At 54.2% G+C, this 18812-nt stretch overlaps 1 protein-coding gene across 2 annotated transcripts in view; it reads left to right on the top strand.

Moving 5' to 3' along the window:
- The first annotated feature begins 2554 nt into the window (after positions 1–2554).
- The window catches only part of DPF1 (double PHD fingers 1), a 35191-nt gene continuing 18933 nt past the window's right edge, over positions 2555–18812 (top strand). For both annotated transcript variants that reach the window (XM_069882222.1, XM_069882223.1), the window contains exons 1-3: positions 2555–2629; positions 13402–13562; positions 18711–18803. In XM_069882222.1, the coding sequence (XP_069738323.1) occupies positions 2598–2629; positions 13402–13562; positions 18711–18803 (286 nt within the window). In that variant the 5' untranslated portion in view covers positions 2555–2597. The remainder of the gene's footprint in view (positions 2630–13401; positions 13563–18710; positions 18804–18812) is intronic.

An 18812-nucleotide genomic window follows, 5' to 3' on the forward strand; every position in this document is an offset into this window, starting at 1 on the left:
GAGCACTGGGGTTACTGGATCAATGGGATCACTGGGATCACTGGGGTTACTGGATCAGTGGGATCACTTGGAGCACTGGGGTTCCTGGATCAATGGGATTACCTGTAGCACTGGGGTTACTGGGAGCACTGGGGTTACTGGATCAGTGGGATCACTTGGAGCACTGGGGTTACTGGGATCACTGGGGTTACTGGGATCACTGGGGTTACTGGGATCACTGGGGTTCCTGGATCAGTGGGATCAGTGGGAGCACTGGGGTTACTGGGATCACTGGGGTTCCTGGATCAGTGGGATCAGTGGGAGCACTGGGGTTACTGGATCAGTGGGATCACTGGGAGCACTGGGGTTACTGGGATCACTGGGGTTACTGGGATCACTGGGGTTACTGGATCAGTGGGATCACTGGGAGCACTGGGGTTACTGGGATCACTGGGGTTCCTGGATCAGTGGGATCACTGGGAGCACTGGGGTTACTGGGATCACTGGGGTTACTGGGAGCACTGGGGTTACTGGATCAGTGGGATCAGTGGGAGCACTGGGGTTACTGGCAGCACTGGAGTTACTGGATCAGTGGGATCAGTGGGAGCACTGGGGTTCCTGGGAGCACTGGGGTTACTGGATCAATGGGATCACTGGGGTTACTGGGATCACTGGGGTTACTGGATCAGTGGGATCACTTGGAGCACTGGGGTTCCTGGATCAATGGGATTACCTGTAGCACTGGGGTTACTGGGAGCACTGGGGTTACTGGATCAGTGGGATCACTTGGAGCACTGGGGTTACTGGGATCACTGGGGTTACTGGGATCACTGGGGTTACTGGGATCACTGGGGTTCCTGGATCAGTGGGATCAGTGGGAGCACTGGGGTTACTGGGATCACTGGGGTTCCTGGATCAGTGGGATCAGTGGGAGCACTGGGGTTACTGGATCAGTGGGATCACTGGGAGCACTGGGGTTCCTGGGAGCACTGGGGTTACTGGATCAATGGGAGCACTGGGGTTACTGGGATCACTGGGGTTACTGGATCAGTGGGATCAGTGGGAGCACTGGGGTTCCTGGGAGCACTGGGGTTACTGGATCAGTGGGATCACTGGGAGCACTGGGGTTACTGGGATCACTGGGGTTCCTGGATCAGTGGGATCAGTGGGAGCACTGGGGTTACTGGATCAGTGGGATCACTGGGAGCACTGGGGTTACTGGGATCACTGGGGTTACTGGGATCACTGGGGTTACTGGATCAGTGGGATCACTGGGAGCACTGGGGTTACTGGGATCACTGGGGTTCCTGGATCAGTGGGATCACTGGGAGCACTGGGGTTACTGGGATCACTGGGGTTACTGGATCAGTGGGATCACTGGGAGCACTGGGGTTACTGGGATCACTGGGGTTACTGGGATCACTGGGGTTACTGGATCAGTGGGATCACTGGGAGCACTGGGGTTACTGGGATCACTGGGGTTCCTGGATCAGTGGGATCACTGGGATCACTGGGGTTACTGGGAGCACTGGGGTTCCTGGATCAGTGGGATCACTGGGAGCACTGGGGTTACTGGGATCACTGGGGTTACTGGGAGCACTGGGGTTACTGGATCAGTGGGATCAGTGGGAGCACTGGGGTTACTGGCAGCACTGGAGTTACTGGATCAGTGGGATCACTGGGAGCACTGGGGTTCCTGGGAGCACTGGGGTTACTGGATCAATGGGAGCACTGGGGTTACTGGGATCACTGGGGTTACTGGATCAGTGGGATCAGTGGGAGCACTGGGGTTCCTGGGAGCACTGGGGTTACTGGATCAGTGGGATCACTGGGAGCACTGGGGTTACTGGGATCACTGGGGTTACTGGATCAGTGGGATCACTGGGAGCACTGGGGTTACTGGGATCACTGGGGTTCCTGGGAGCACTGGGGTTACTGGGAGCACTGGGGTTACTGGGATCACTGGGGTTACTGGATCAGTGGGATCACTGGGAGCACTGGGGTTACTGGGATCACTGGGGTTCCTGGATCAGTGGGATCACTGGGATCACTGGGATCACTGGGGTTCCTGGGAGCACTGGGGTTACTGGATCAGTGGGATCACTGGGAGCACTGGGGTTACTGGGAGCACTGGGGTTCCTGGATCAGTGGGATCACTTGGAGCACTGGGGTTACTGGGATCACTGGGGTTACTGGGAGCACTGGGGTTACTGGATCAGTGGGATCACTGGGAGCACTGGGGTTACTGGGAGCACTGGGGTTCCTGGATCAGTGGGATCACTTGGAGCACTGGGGTTACTGGGATCACTGGGGTTACTGGGAGCACTGGGGTTACTGGATCAGTGGGATCACTGGGAGCACTGGGGTTCCTGGGAGCACTGGGCCCCTCCCCCTCCCCGTCAGCCAATGGGGGGAGGGGCCCTCGGGGTGTCTCCCCCGCCCCTCCCCCCTCGGTCGCGGGGGGGGGGGGGGGGGCAGGAGGGAGGGAGGGGGAGGGGTCTGGGGGGGGGGGGGTGTCCGGGGGGGGAAGGAGCGAGGGGGCAGAACTGGGGGGATCCCCCCCCCCCCAGGAAAAAAACCCCAAAGCGCAGCCCCCTCCCCCCCAGGAACCGCGCAAAATGGCCACGACGGTGCAGAAACCGCTGAAATGGTGAGAGGGAGCCGGGAAAAACGGGAAAAACGGGAAAAACGGGAAAAACGGGGACGGGGAGGGAGGGGGGGGGGGAGGGGAGGGGGATGGGGATGGGGATGGGGGGGACCGGGAACGGGAACGGGGAGGGATGGGGATGGGGATGGGGATGGGGATGAGGATGAGGATGGGGATGAGGATGGGGATGGGGGCTCCTGGTAACACGAACAGGGAGGGAGGGGATGAAGATGAGGATGAGGATGGGGGGTACCAGTACCAGGAATGGGAATGGAGGGGAGGGATGAGGATGAGGATGAGGGTGAGGGTGAGGATGAGGATGGGGATGGGGATGGGGATGGGGATGGGGATGGGGATGGGGATGGGGATGAGGATGGGGATGGGGGCTCCTGGTAACGGGAACAGGGAGGGAGGGGATGAAGATGAGGATGAGGATGAGGATGGGGGGTACCGGTACCAGGAATGCGAATGGAAGGGAGGGATGAGGATGAGGATGAGGGTGAGGGTGAGGATGAGGATGGGGATGGGGATGAGGATGGGGATGGGGGCTCCTGGTAACGCCAACAGGGAGGGAGGGGATGAGGATGAGGATGAGGATGGGGGGTATCGGTACCAGGAATGGGAATGGAAGGGAGGGATGGGGATGAGGATGGGGATGGGGGGTACCAGTACCGGGAATGGGAATGGAGGGGAGGGATGAAGATGAGGACGAGGATGAGGATGAGGATGAGGATGGGGATGGCGATGGGGATGAGGATGAGGATGGGGATGGGGGCTCCTGGTAACACGAACAGGGAGGGAGGGGATGAAGATGAGGATGAGGATGGGGGGTACCGGTACCAGGAATGCGAATGGAAGGGAGGGATGAGGATGAGGATGAGGGTGAGGGTGAGGATGAGGATGGGGATGGGGATGGGGATGGGGATGGGGATGAGGATGAGGATGAGGATGGGGATGGGGGCTCCTGGTAACGGGAACAGGGAGGGAGGGGATGAAGATGAGGATGAGGATGAGGATGGGGGGTACCGGTACCAGGAATGGGAATGGAGGGGAGGGATGAGGATGAGGATGAGGATGGGGATGGGGGCTCCCGGTAATGGGAATAGGGAGGGAGGGGATGAATGGGATGAAGATGAGGATGAGGAAGGGGATGAAGGCTCCCGGTACCGGGAATGGGAATGGAGGGGATGGGGATGGGGATGAGGATGAGGATGGGGGCTCCTGGTAACGGGAACAGGGAGGGAGGGGATGAGGATGAGGATGAGGATGAGGATGAGGATGAGGGGTATCGGTACCAGGAATGGGAATAGAAGGGAGGGATGGGGATGAGGATGAGGATGAGGATGAGGATGAGGATGAGGATGAGGATGGGGATGAGGATGGGGATGGGGATGAGGATGGGGATGGGGGCTCCTGGTAACGCCAACAGGGAGGGAGGGGATGAGGATGAGGATGAGGATGGGGGGTACCGGTACCAGGAATGGGAATGGAGGGGAGGGATGGGGATGAGGATGGGGATGGGGGGTACCAGTACCGGGAATGGGAATGGAGGGGAGGGATGAAGATGAGGATGAGGATGAGGGTGAGGATGGGGATGGGGATGGGGATGAGGATGGGGATGAGGATGGGGATGGGGACGGGGGCTCCTGGTAACACGAACAGGGAGGGAGGGGATGAAGATGAGGATGAGGATGGGGGGTACCGGTACCAGGAATGCGAATGGAAGGGAGGGATGAGGATGAGGATGAGGATGAGGATGAGGATGGGGATGGGGATGGGGATGGGGGCTCCTGGTAACGGGAACAGGGAGGGAGGGGATGAAGATGAGGATGAGGATGAGGATGAGGATGGGGGGTACCGGTACCAGGAATGGGAATGGAGGGGAGGGATGAGGATGAGGATGAGGATGGGGATGGGGATGGGGATGGGGGCTCCCGGTAATGGGAATAGGGAGGGAGGGGATGAATGGGATGAAGATGAGGATGAGGAAGGGGATGAAGGCTCCCGGTACCGGGAATGGGAATGGAGGGGATGGGGATGGGGATGAGGATGAGGATGGGGGCTCCTGGTAACGGGAACAGGGAGGGAGGGGATGAGGATGAGGATGAGGATGAGGATGAGGGGTATCGGTACCAGGAATGGGAATAGAAGGGAGGGATGGGGATGAGGATGAGGATGAGGATGAGGATGAGGATGGGGATGGGGATGAGGATGGGGATGGGGATGGGGATGAGGATGAGGATGGGGATGGGGGCTCCTGGTAACGCCAACAGGGAGGGAGGGGATGAGGATGAGGATGAGGATGGGGGGTACCGGTACCAGGAATGGGAATGGAAGGGAGGGATGGGGATGAGGATGGGGATGGGGGGTACCAGTACCGGGAATGGGAATGGAGGGGAGGGATGAAGATGAGGATGAGGATGAGGGTGAGGATGGGGATGGGGATGGGGATGAGGATGGGGATGAGGATGGGGATGGGGACGGGGGCTCCTGGTAACACGAACAGGGAGGGAGGGGATGAAGATGAGGATGAGGATGAGGATGAGGATGAGGATGGAGGGTACCGGTACCAGGAATGGGAATGGAAGGGAGGGATGAGGATGAGGATGAGGATGGGGATGGGGGCTCCCGGTAACGCGAACAGGGAGGGAGGGGATGAAGATGAGGATGAGGATGAGGATGGGGGGTACCGGTACCAGGAATGGGAATGGAAGGGAGGGATGAGGATGAGGATGAGGATGGGGATGGGGGCTCCCGGTAATGGGAATAGGGAGGGAGGGGATGAATGGGATGAAGATGAGGATGAGGAAGGGGATGAAGGCTCCCGGTACCGGGAATGGGAATGGAGGGGATGGGGATGGGGATGAGGATGAGGATGAGGATGGGGGCTCCTGGTAACGGGAATAGGGAGGGAGGGGATGAAGACAGGGATGAGGATGAGGATGGGGGCTCCCAGTAACGGGAACAGGGAGGGAGGGGATGAGGATGAGGATGAGGAGGAGGATGAGGATGAGGGGTATCGGTACCAGGAATGGGAATAGAAGGGAGGGATGGGGATGAGGATGAGGATGAGGATGGGGATGGGGGCTCCTGGTAACGCCAACAGGGAGGGAGGGGATGAGGATGAGGATGAGGATGGGGGGTACCGGTACCAGGAATGGGAATGGAAGGGAGGGATGGGGATGAGGATGGGGATGGGGGGTACCAGTACCGGGAATGGGAATGGAGGGGAGGGATGAAGATGAGGACGAGGATGAGGATGAGGATGAGGATGAGGATGGGGATGGGGATGGGGATGAGGATGAGGATGGGGATGGGGGCTCCTGGTAACACGAACAGGGAGGGAGGGGATGAAGATGAGGATGAGGATGGGGGGTACCGGTACCAGGAATGCGAATGGAAGGGAGGGATGAGGATGAGGATGAGGGTGAGGGTGAGGATGAGGATGGGGATGGGGATGGGGATGGGGATGAGGATGAGGATGAGGATGGGGATGGGGATGGGGATGGGGGCTCCTGGTAACGGGAACAGGGAGGGAGGGGATGAAGATGAGGATGAGGATGAGGATGAGGATGGGGGGTACCGGTACCAGGAATGGGAATGGAAGGGAGGGATGAGGATGAGGATGAGGATGGGGATGGGGGCTCCGGTAACGGGAATAGGGAGGGAGGGGATGAATGGGATGAAGATGAGGATGAGGAAGGGGATGAAGGCTCCCGGTACCAGGAATGGGAATGGAGGGGATGGGGATGGGGATGAGGATGAGGATGGGGGCTCCTGGTAACGGGAATAGGGAGGGAGGGGATGAAGACAGGGATGAGGATGAGGATGGGGGCTCCCAGTAACGGGAACAGGGAGGGAGGGGATGAGGATGAGGATGAGGATGAGGATGAGGATGAGGATGAGGGGTATCGGTACCAGGAATGGGAATAGAAGGGAGGGATGGGGATGAGGATGAGGATGAGGATGAGGATGAGGATGAGGATGAGGATGAGGATGAGGATGAGGATGGGGGGTATCGGTACCAGGAATGGGAATGGAAGGGAGGGATGGGGATGAGGATGGGGATGGGGGGTACCAGTACCGGGAATGGGAATGGAGGGGAGGGATGAAGATGAGGACGAGGATGAGGATGAGGATGAGGATGGGGATGGCGATGGGGATGAGGATGAGGATGGGGATGGGGGCTCCTGGTAACACGAACAGGGAGGGAGGGGATGAAGATGAGGATGAGGATGGGGGGTACCGGTACCAGGAATGGGAATGGAAGGGAGGGATGAGGATGAGGATGAGGGTGAGGGTGAGGATGAGGATGGGGATGGGGATGGGGATGGGGATGAGGATGAGGATGAGGATGGGGATGGGGGCTCCTGGTAACGGGAACAGGGAGGGAGGGGATGAGGATGAGGATGAGGATGAGGATGAGGATGAGGATGAGGATGGGGATGGGGGCTCCTGGCAACGGGAACAGGGAGGGAGGGGAGGGATGAGGATGAGGATGGGGATGGGGGCTCCTGGTAACGGGAATGGGAATGGAAGGGAGGGATGAGGATGAGGATGAGGATGAGGATGAGGATGAGGATGAGGATGGGGATGAGGATGAGGATGAGGATGGGGATGGGGGCTCCTGGTAACGGGAATGGGAATGGAAGGGAGGGATGAGGATGAGGATGAGGATGAGGATGAGGATGAGGATGGGGATGAGGATGAGGATGATGAGAATGAGGATGAGGATGGGGGCTCCCGGTAACAGGAATGGGAATGGGAATGGAAGGGAAGGATGAGGATGAGGATGGGGGCTCCTGGTAACGGGAACAGGGAGGGAGGGGATGGGGATGGTGATGGGGATGAGGATGGGGGCTCCCGGTAACGGGAATGGGAATGGAGGGGAGGGATGAGGATGAAGATGAGGATAAGGATGGGGAGGGGGGGTACCAGTAAGAGGAACAGGGAGGGAGGGGATGAAGATGGGGATGAGGATGAGGATGGGGATGGGGATAGGGGGTACCAGTACCAGGAATGGGAATGGAGGGGAGGGATGAGGATGAAGATGAGGGTGAGGATGGGGATGGGGATGGGGGGTACCAGTACCAGGAATGGGAATGGAGGGGTGGGATGAGGATGAAGATGAGGATGAGGATGGGGGCTCCCGGCAATGGGGACAGGGATGGGAATGGAAGGGAGGGGTGAGGATGAAGATGAAGATGAGGATGGGGGCTCCCGGTAACAGGAATGGGGAGGGAGGGGATGACTGGGATGAAGATGCAGAAGGGAATGAAGGCTCCGGGAACGGGAACGGGAGTGGAGGGGAGGGATGAGGATGAAGATGGGGATGAGGATGAAGATGAGGATGGGGATAGGGGGTACTGGTAGCGGGAATGGGAATGGAAGGGAGGGATGAGGATGAGGATGAGGATGAGGATGAGGATGGGGATAGGGGGTACTGGTAGCGGGAATGGGAATGGAAGGGAGGGATGAGGATGAGGATGAGGATGAGGATGAGGATGGGGATGGGGGCTCCCGGTGCCGGGAATGGGAATGGGAATGGAGGTGAGAGATGAGGATGAAGATGGGAATGGGGGCTCCTGGTACCAGGAATAGGGAGGGGATGAATGGGATGAAGATGAGGATGAGGGTGAGGATGAGGATGAGGTAGAGGATGGGGTCTTCCGGTACCAGGAATGGGAATGGAGGGGAGGGAGGGGATGAAGATGAGGATGAGAATGGGGATGGGGTCTCCGGTACGGGGAATGGGAACAGGGCTGGAAGGAAGGGAGGGGATGAAGATGAGGATGAGGACGGGGGCGCCGGTACCAGGAATGGGGTTGGAGGGGCTGAGGATGAGGATGAGGATGAGGATGGGGGCTCCCGGCAATGAGAATGGGGAGGGAGGGGATGAATGGGATGAAGATGAGGATGAGGAAGGGGATGAAGGCTCCCGGTACCGGGAATGGGAATGGAGGGGATGGGGATGAGGATGAGGATGGGGGCTCCTGGTAACGGGAACAGGGAGGGAGGGGATGAAGACGGGGATGAGGATGAGGATGGGGATGGGGGTACCAGTACTGGGAATGGGAATGGAGGGGAGGGATGAGGATGAAGGTGAGGATGAGGATGGGGGCTCCTGGTAACGGAAACATGGATGGGAATGGAAGGGAGGGGTGAGGATGAAGATGAGGATGAAGATGAAGATGAGGATGAGGATGGGGGCTCTGGGTGCCGGGAATGGGAATGGGGGGGAGGGATGAGGATGAAGATGGGAATGGGGATGGGAGCTCCTGGTACCAGGAATAGGGAGGGATGGGATGAGGATGAGGATGGGGATGGGGACTCCCAGTAATGGGAACAGGGAGGGAGGGGATGAAGATGAGGATGAGGGTGGGAGCTCCCAGTAACGGGAATGGGAATGGAAAGGAGAGATGAGGATGAGGATGGGGATGAGGATGAGGATGAGGATGGGGCGTACCAGTACCAGGAATGGGAATGGAGGGGAAGGATGAGGATGAGGATGAGGATGAGAACGGGGGCTCCCAGTAACGGGAACAGGGAGGGAGGGGATGAAGATGAGGAAGAGGATGGCGTCTCCCGGTACCGGGAATGGGAATGGAGGGGAGGGAGGGGATGAGGATGAGGATGGGGATGGGGATGGGGGCTCCCGGTACTGAGAATGGAAGGGAGGGATGAGGAGGAGGATGAGGATGGGGATGGGGGCTCCTGGTAACAGGAATGGGGATGGAAGGGAAGGGAGGGATGAAGATGAGGAGGATGGTGAGGATGAGAATGAGGATGGGGATGAAGATGGGGGCTCTGGGAATGGGAATGGAAGGGATGAAGATGAGGATGAGGATGAGGGCTCTGGGAACGGGAATGGAAGGGGTGAAGATGATGGGGATGGGGATGAGGATGGAAGGGATGAAGATGATGGGGATGGAGATGAAGATGAGGATGGGGATGGAGATGAAGATGAGGATGGGGATGGAAGGGATGAAGATGATGGGGATGGAAGGGATGAAGATGATGGGGGTGGGGATGGAGATGAGGATGGAGGTGGAAGGGATGAAGATGATGGGGATGGAGATGAAGATGAGGATGGGGATGGAGATGAAGATGAGGATGGGGATGGAAGGGATGAAGATGATGGGGATGGAAGGGATGAAGATGATGGGGGTGGGGATGGGGATGAGGATGGAGGTGGAGGGGATGAAGATGATGGGGATGGGGCTTTCAGGAATGGGAATGGGAACAGGAATTGGAGGGAGGGACGAGGAGGATGAGGATGAAGATGAGGATGAGGATGAAGATGAGGATGGGGATGGGGATGAAAATGAGGATGAGGATGATAGGGATGGGGATGAGGATGAAGGTGGGGATGAGGATGAGGATGATGAGGATGAGGACAAGGATGAGGATGAGGATGAAGATGAGGATGAGGATTGTGAGGACGAGGATGAGGTTGAGGATGATGAGGATGAGGAGGATGAGGATGAGGAGGATGAGGATGATGATGAGGACGAGGGCTCCGGGAACGAGGCTGAGGGCTCCAATCCCATTGATAATGGATCCTGGGGGACCCTGGGACTGGGAGGACTGGGAGCCCCGTGAGGGGATCGGGGGGCGTTTGGGGGTCCGTGTCGAGGTGCTGGAGGGTTTTGGGGGGCTGGGAGGTGACGTTGAGGGTTTGGGGTGCAGGGTTGGCTTGCTGGGTGGGTTTTAGGGTGCTGGGGACTCTGGGCTTCAGGATTTGGGGTGCTGGGGGGTGTTGGGGTGCTGGGGTTCAGGATTTGGGGGGCTGGGGGGTTTTGGGGTGCTGGGGTTCAGGGGTTTGGGGTGTTGGGGTTCAGGATTTGGGGTGCTGGGGGGGTTTGGGGTGCTGGGGTTCAGGGGTTTGGGGTGTTGGGGTTCAGGATTTGGGGTGCTGGGGGTTTTGGGGTGCTGGGGTTCAGGGGTTTGGGGTGTTGGGGTTCAGGATTTGGGGTGCTGGGGGGTGTTGGGGTGCTGGGGTTCAGGATTTGGGGTGCTGGGGGGTTTTGGGGTGCTGGGGTTCAGGGGTTTGGGGTGCTGGGGAGTTTGGGGTTCAGGGATTTGGGGGTCCAGGGTTAGGGGTCAGGTTTCTGGGTTTGGGGTTTTGAGATCCAGATTTTAGGGTCCAGATTTTGGGGTTCAGGGTTTTGGGTTTGGATTTTGGGGTCAGGATTTTGTGATCCAGATTTTTGGGGTCCAGATTTTAGGGTCCAGATTTTGGGGGTCTAGATTTTGGAGTCCAGATTTTGGGTTTGGATTTTAGGGTCCAGATTTTGGGGTTCAGGGTTTTGGGGTTGGATTTTGGGGTCAGGATTTTGTGATCCAGATTTTTGGGGTCCAGATTTTGGGGTCCAGATATTAGGGTCCAGATTTTGGAGTCTAGATTTTAGGGTCCAGATTTTAGGTTCCATATTTTAGGGTCCAGATTTTAGGGTTCAGGGTTTTGGGGTTGGATTTTGGGGTCGGGGTTTTGTGATCCAGATTTTTGGGGTCCAGATTTTGGAGTCTAGATTTTGGGGTCCAGATTTTAGAGTCTAGATTTTGGGTTTGGATTTTAGGGTCCAGATTTTAGGGTCCAGATTTTGGGGTTCAGGGTTTTGGGGTTGGATTTTGGGGTCAGGATTTTGTGATCCAGATTTTTGGGGTCCAGATTTTGGGGTCTAGATATTAGGGTCCAGATTTTAGAGTCCAGATTTTGGGTTTGGATTTTAGGGTCCAGATTTTGGGGTTCAGGGTTTTGGGGTCGGATTTTGGGGTCCAGATTTTAGGGTCTAGATTTTAGGGTTCAGGGTTTTGGGGTTGGATTTTGGGGTCGGGGTTTTGTGATCCAGATTTTTGGGGTCCAGATTTTGGAGTCTAGATTTTGGGTTTGGATTTTGGGGTCCAGATTTTAGGGTCCATATTTTGGGGTCCAGATTTTAGGGTCCAGATTTTGGGGTTCAGGGTTTTGGGGTTGGATTTTGGGGTCAGGATTTTGTGATCCAGATTTTTGGGGTCCAGATTTTGGGGTCCAGATATTAGGGTCCAGATTTTGGAGTCTAGATTTTAGGGTCCAGATTTTAGGTTCCATATTGTGGGGTCCAGATTTTAGGGTCCAGATTTTAGGGTTCAGGGTTTTGGGGTTGGATTTTGGGGTCGGGGTTTTGTGATCCAGATTTTTGGGGTCCAGATTTTGGAGTCTAGATTTTGGGGTCCAGATTTTAGAGTCTAGATTTTGGGTTTGGATTTTAGGGTCCAGATTTTAGGGTCTAGATTTTGGGGTCCAGATTTTAGGGTCCAGATTTTGGGGTTCAGGGTTTTGGGGTTGGATTTTGGGGTCCAGATTTTGGGGGTCTAGATTTTGGAGTCCAGATTTTGGGGTTCAGCTTTTAGCTTCAGGGTTTTGGGAGCAGCTTTTGGGACGGGGTTTTCGGGTCAGATTTGGGTTCCAGGCTTTGGGTTTTGGGGTTTTTTTTTGGATTCTGTGTTTTTGGGGTTTTTTTTTGGTTCTTTTGGGGTTTTGTGGTGCTTTTTTGTGGTTTTTGTGGTTTTTTTGGGGTTCTTTTGGGGTTTTCTGGTGTTTTCTTGGGATTTTTTTGTGGGTTTTGTGTTGTTTTTTTGGGTTTTTTTTGGTTTTGGGGTTTTTTTTGGGGTTCTTTTGGTGTTTTGTGGGGTTTTCTTGCGTTTTTTGTGGGGCTTTTGGGTTTTTTGGGTTTTTTGGGGGGTTCTTTTGGGGTTTTGTGGTGTTTTCTTGGGTTTTTTTTGTGGTTTTTTTTGCTTTTTTTGTGTTTTTTTGGTTTTTTGGGGGGGTTCTTTGGCGGTTTCATAGTGTTTTGTGTTTTTTGTAGTGTTTTCTTGAGTTTTTTATGGTTTTTTTGGTTTTTTTGGGGTTCTTTTGGGGTTTTGTGGCGGTTTCTTGGGGTTTTTTTATTTTTTTTTGGTTTTTTTTGGGGGGGTTGTGTTCTTTTGGGGATTTGTGGTGTTTTTTGGGTCTTTTTGTGGGTTTTTTTGTGGGTTTTTTTTGGTTTTGGGTTTTTTGGGGGGTTCTTTTGGTGTTTTGTGGTGTTTTCTTGCATTTTTTGTGGATTTTTTTTGGTTTTTTTGGGTTTTTTTGGGGTTTTTTTGGGTTTTTTTTGGTTTTTTGGGGTTCTTTTGAGGTTTTGTGGTTTTTTGTGGTGGTTTTTTTTGGGTTCTTTGGGTTCTTTTGGGGTTTTGTGGTGTTTCTTGGGTTTTTCTTGTGTTTATTTTGTGGATTTTTTGCCTTTTTTGCTTTTTTTGGGGTTTTTTGGGGTTCTTTTGGGGTTTCATAGTGTTTTCTTGTGGGATTTTATGGCGTTTTCTTGTTTTTTTTGTGTTTTTTTTTGGTTTGGGGTTTTTTTGGTTTTTTTGGGGTTCTTTTGGGGTTTTGTGGTGGTTTCTTGGTTTTTGGCATTTTTTTTTTGGTTTTTGTTTTGTTTTTTGGGTTCTTTTGGGGTTTTGTGGTGTTTGTTTGGGTTTTTTTTGGTTTTTTTGGGTTTTTTTTGGTTTTGTTTTGTTTTTTGGGTTCTTTTTGGATTTTTTGGGTTTTTTATGGTTTTTTTTTGTTTTTTCGTCTTTTTTTGCCTTCTTTTGTGGTTTTTTTGTGTTTTTTTGTGTTTTTTTGTGTTTTTTTGGTTTTTTTTCGGTTTTTTTTTCCATTTTTGAATTTTTTTTTCATTTTTTTTCATTTTTTTTTTTTCCGGGGGCCCCCTTTTCGGGGTGCTACCCCCCCCACCCCCCCCTTCTCAATGCTCCAGCCTGGCCGAGGAGTTCTACCGCGAGGCGCTGGAGCACTGCCGCAGCTACAACGCGCGCCTCTGCGCCGAGCGCAGCCTCCGACTCCCCTTCCTCGACTCCCAAACCGGCGTCGCGCAGAGCAACTGCTACATCTGGATGGAGAGCACCCACCGCCGCCCCGGTGAGGCCGCCGGCCGCCCCCGAGCCAGCCCCGCTGGCCACCAACCAGCCCCGCTGGCCACCAGCCCAGGGCTCCCGGCGGGTCTTGGGTCCACACGCGGCCGGTGGTTGGGTTTGAGGGGGTCAAGTTGGGTTTTTGGGGCATCAAGTTGGTTTTGAGGGGATCAGGTTGGGTTTTGGGGGGATCAGGTTGGGTTTTGTGGGGTCAGGTTGGGTTTTGAGGGGGTCAGGTTGGGTTTTTGGGGTGTCAAGTTGGGTTTGAGGATGTCAAGTTGGGTTTTTGGGGCATCAAGTTGGTTTTGAGGGGATCAGGTTGGGTTTTGGGGGGATCAGGTTGGGTTTTTGGGGTGTCAGGTTGGGTTTTTGGGGTGTCAAGTTGGGTTTGAGGGGGTCAGGTTGGGTTTTGGGGGCATCAAGTTGGTTTTGAGGGGGTCAAGTTGGGTTTTTGGGGGATCAAGTTGCTTTTGAGGGGGATCAAGTTGGTTTTGAGGGGGTCAGGTTGGGTTTTGGGGGCATCAAGTTGGTTTTTGGGGGGTCAGGTTGGGTTTTTGGGGGCATCAAGTTGGGTTTGAGGGGGTCAGGTTGGGTTTTTGGGGGATCAAGTTGGTTCTGAGGGGGATCAAGTTGGTTTTTTGGGGGTCAGGTTGGGTTTTTGGGGGCATCAAGTTGGGTTTGAGGGGATCAAGTTGGGTTTTTGGGGTGTCAGGTTGGGTTTTCAGGGGGTCAGGTTGGGTTTTTGGGGTGTCAGGTTGGGTTTGAGGGCATCAAGTTGGGTTTTTGGGGCATCAAGTTGGTTCTGAGGGGGATCAAGTTGGTTTTGAGGGGGTCAGGTTGGGTTTTGTGGGGTCAGGTTGGGTTTTGAGGGGGTCAGGTTGGGTTTTTGGGGTGTCAAGTTGGGTTTGAGGATGTCAAGTTGGGTTTTTGGGGTGTCAGGTTGGTTCTGAGGGGGATCAAGTTGGTTTTGAGGGGGTCAGGTTGGGTTTTTGGGGTGTCAGGTTGGGTTTTGGGGGCATCAAGTTGGTTTTTAGGGGGTCAGGTTGGGTTTTTGGGGGCATCAAGTTGGGTTTGAGGGGGATCAAGTTGGTTTTGAGGGGGTCAGGTTGGGTTTTGGGGCATCAGGTTGGGTTTTTGGGGGCATCAAGTTGGTTTTGAGGGGATCAAGTTGGGTTTTTTGGAGTGTCAGGTTGGTTTTTGGGGTGTCAGGTTGGGTTTTTGGGGGATCAAGTTGGTTTTGAGGGGGGTCAGGTTGGGTTTTGGGGGGGTCAGGTTGGGTTTTTTGGGGATCAAGTTGGTTTTTAGGGGGTCAGGTTGGGTTTTGGGGGGATCAAGTTGGTTTTGAGTGGGTCATGTTGGTTTTGAGGGGGTCAGGTTGGGTTTGAGGGTGTCAAGTTGGGTTTTTGGGGCATCAAGTTGGTTCTGAGGGGGATCAAGTTGGTTTTTAGGGGGTCAGGTTGGGTTTTTGGGGGCATCAAGTTGGGTTTGAGGGGGTCAAGTTGGGTTTTTGGGGGATCAAGTTGGTTTTGAGGGGGATCAAGTTGGTTTTTAGGGCGTCAGGTTGGGTTTTGGGGGGATCAGGTTGGGTTTTTGGGGGATCAAGTTGGTTTTGAGGGGGTCAGGTTGGGTTTTGAGGGGGTCAGGTTGGTTTTTAGGGGGTCAGGTTGGGTTTTTTGGGGATCAAGTTGGTTTTTAGCGGGTCAGGTTGGGTTTTTGGGGTGTCAGGTTGGGTTTGAGGGTGTCAAGTTGGGTTTTTGGGGGATCAAGTTGGTTTTGAGGGGGTCAGGTTGGGTTTTGGGGTGTCAGGTTGGATTTGAGGGTGTCAGGTTGGTTTTCAGGGGTTCAGGTTGGGTTTTTGGGGGATCAAGTCGGGTTTGAGGGGATCAAGTTGGGTTTTTGGGGTGTCAGGTTGGGTTTTGGGGTGTCAGGTTGGGTTTTTGGGGGATCAAGTTGCTTTTGAGGGGGTCAGCTTGGGTTTTTGGGGGATCAAGTTGGTTTTTGGGGGATCAAGTTGGTTTTTGGGGGGGTCAGGTTGGGTTTTTGGGGTGTCAGGTTGGTTTTGGGGGCATCAAGTTGGTTTTTAGGAGGTCAGGTTGGGTTTTGGGGTGTCAGGTTGGGCTTTTGGTGTGTCAAGTTGGTTTTGAGGGGGTCAGGTTGGGTTTTTTGGGGTGTCAGGTTGGGTTTGAGGGTGTCAAGTTGGGTTTTTGGGGGATCAAGTTGGTTTTGAGGGGATCAAGTTGGGTTTTTTGGAGTGTCAGGTTGGTTTTTGGGGTGTCAGGTTGGGTTTTGGGGGGATCAAGTTGGTTTTTAGGGGGTCAGGTTTGGTTTTTGGGGGATCAAGTTGGTTTTGAGGGGGTCAGGTTGGTTTTTGGGGTGTCAAGGTTGGTTTTTTGGGGTGTCAGGTTGGGTTTTTGGGGGATCAAGTTGGTTTTTAGGGGGTCAGGTTGGGTTTTGGGGGGATCAGGTTGGGTTTTGGGGATCAAGTTGGGTTTTTTGGGGTGTCAGGTTGGGTTTTGGGGGGGTCAGGTTGGGTTTGAGGGGGTCAGGTTGGGTTTTTTGGGGATCAAGTTGGTTTTTAGGGGGTCAGGTTGGGTTTTTGGGGGATCTAGTTGGTTTTGAGGGGGTCAGGTTGGGTTTGAGGGTGTCAAGTTGGGGTTTGAGGGGGTCAAGTTGGGTTTTTGGGGGATCAAGTTGGTTTTGAGGGGGATCAAGTTGGTTTTTAGGGGGTCAGGTTGGGTTTTTGGGGGATCTAGTTGGTTTTTGGGGGGGTCAGGTTGGGTTTTTGGGGGATCAAGTTGGTTTTTGGGGGCATCAGGTTGGGGTTTTGGGGTGTCAGGTTGGGTTTTTGGGGCATCAAGTTGGTTTTTGGGGGCATCAGGTTGGGGTTTTGGGGTGTCAGGTTGGGTTTTTAGGGGATCAGGTTGGGTTTTGGGGTGTCAGGTTGGTTTTTGGGGGGGTCAGGTTGGGTTTTGGGGGGGTCAGGTTGGGTTTGAGGGGGTCAGGTTGGGTTTTTGGGGGATCAAGTTGGTTTTGAGGGGGTCAGGTTGGGTTTTTGGGGTGTCAGGTTGGTTTTGGGGGGATCAAGTTGGTTTTTAGGAGGTCAGGTTGGCTTTTGGGGTGTCAGGTTGGGTTTTTGGGGGATCAAGTTGGTTTTGAGGGGATCAGGTTGGGTTTTTTGGGGTGTCAGGTTGGTTTTTGGGGGGGTCAGGTTGGGTTTTGAGGGGGTCAGGTTGGATTTTTGGGGTGTCAAGGTTGGTTTTTTGGGGTGTCAGGTTGGGTTTTGGGGGGATCAGGTTGGTTTTGATGGTGTAAAGTTGGGTTTTTGGGGGATCAAGTTGGTTTTGAGGGGGTCAGGTTAGGTTTTTGGGGGATCAGGTTGGGTTTTGAGGGGATCAGGTTGGGTTTTTGGGGGATCAAGTTGGTTTTGAGGGGATCAGGTTGGGTTTTTGGGGGATCAAGTTGGTTTTTGAGGTGTCAGGTTGGGTTTTTGGGGGATCAGGTTGGTTTTGAGGGGGTCAGGTTGGGTTTTGAGGGGGTCAGGTTGGTTTTTGTGGTGTCAAGGTTGGTTTTTTGGGGAGTCAGGTTGGTTTTTTGGGGGATCAAGTTGGGTTTGAGGGGGATCAGGTTGGTTTTTGGGGTGTCAGGTTGGTTTTTTGGGGTGTCAAGTTGGGTTTTTGGGGTGTCGGGTGGGTTTTTAAGGCAATCAAGTTGGTTTTTGGGGTGTCAGGTTGGCTTTTGGGGTATCAGGTTGGGTTTTTGGGGGATCAAGTTGGTTTTGAGGGTATCAAGCTGGGTTTTTGGGGTGTCAGGTTGGTTTTTGGGGAGGTCAGGTTGGTTTTTTGGAGTGTCAGGTTGGGTTTTTGGGGGATCAAGTTAGTTTTGAGGGGTCAGGTTGGGTTTTTGGGGTGTCAGGTTGGGTTTTTGGGGGATCAAGTTAGTTTTGAGGGGTCAGGTTGGGTTTTTGGGGTGTCAGGTTGGGTTTGAGGGTGTCAAGTTGGGTTTTTGGGGGATCAAGTTGGTTTTGAGGGGGTCAGGTTGGGTTTTTGGGGTGTCAGGTTGGGTTTTTGGGGGCATCAAGTTGGGTTTGAGGGGGTCAGGTTGGGTTTTTGGGGTGTCAGGTTGGGTTTTTGGGGGATCAAGTTGGTTTTGAGGGGGTCAGGTTGGGTTTTTGGGGTGTCAGGTTGGGTTTTTGGGGGATCAAGTTGGGTTTGAGGGGGTCAGGTTGGGTTTTTGGGGTGTCAGGTTGGGTTTTTGGGGGATCAAGTTGGTTTTGAGGGGGTCAGGTTGGGTTTTTGGGGTGTCAGGTTGGGTTTGAGGGTGTCAAGTTGGGTTTTTGGGGGATCAAGTTGGTTTTGAGGGGGTCAGGTTGGGTTTTTGGGGTGTCAGGTTGGGTTTTTGGGGGATCAAGTTGGTTTTGAGGGGGTCAGGTTGGGTTTTTGGGGTGTCAGGTTGGGTTTGAGGGTGTCAAGTTGGGTTTTTGGGGGATCAAGTTGGTTTTGAGGGGGTCAGGTTGGGTTTTTGGGGTGTCAGGTTGGGTTTTTGGGGGATCAAGTTGGTTTTGAGGGGGTCAGGTTGGGTTTTTGGGGTGTCAGGTTGGGTTTGAGGGTGTCAAGTTGGGTTTTTGGGGGATCAAGTTGGTTTTGAGGGGGTCAGGTTGGGTTTTTGGGGTGTCAGGTTGGGTTTTTGGGGGATCAAGTTGGTTTTGAGGGGGTCAGGTTGGGTTTTTGGGGTGTCAGGTTGGTTTTTGCGGTGTCAGGTTGGGTTTTGGGGGGATCAGGTTGGGTTTTGAGGTGTCAGGTTGGGATTTTGGGGTGTCAGGTTGGGTTTTTGGGTGATCAAGTTGTTTTTTGGGGTGTCAGGTTGGTTTTTGGGGGATCAAGTTGGTTTTGAGGGGATCAAGTCGGTTTTGGGGTGTCGAGGTTGATTTTTTGGGGTGTCAGGTTGGAGTTTTGGGGGGTCAGGTTGGGTTTTGGGGGATCAAGTTGGGTTTTCGGGGTGTCAAGTTGGTTTTTGGGGGGATCAAGTTGGTTTTGAGGGGGATCAGGTTGGTTTTGGGGTGTCGAGGTTGGTTTTTTGGGGTGTCAGTGTTGCGGGGAGGCCCCGGGGTGGGGGTGGGGGGTCGGTATTTTTGGGGTTCACCCCGTGTCCCCCCCAGGCCTGGCCCCGGGGCAGCTTTACTCCTACCCAGCTCGTTGTTGGCGCAAGAAGCGGCGACTCAACATCTTGGAGGATCCTCGACTTCGTCCCTGTGAGTTTT

This window comes from Phaenicophaeus curvirostris, unplaced genomic scaffold (genome assembly GCF_032191515.1).
Source record: "Phaenicophaeus curvirostris isolate KB17595 unplaced genomic scaffold, BPBGC_Pcur_1.0 scaffold_93, whole genome shotgun sequence".
In the NCBI taxonomy this organism is placed as follows: Eukaryota; Metazoa; Chordata; class Aves; order Cuculiformes; family Cuculidae; genus Phaenicophaeus; species Phaenicophaeus curvirostris.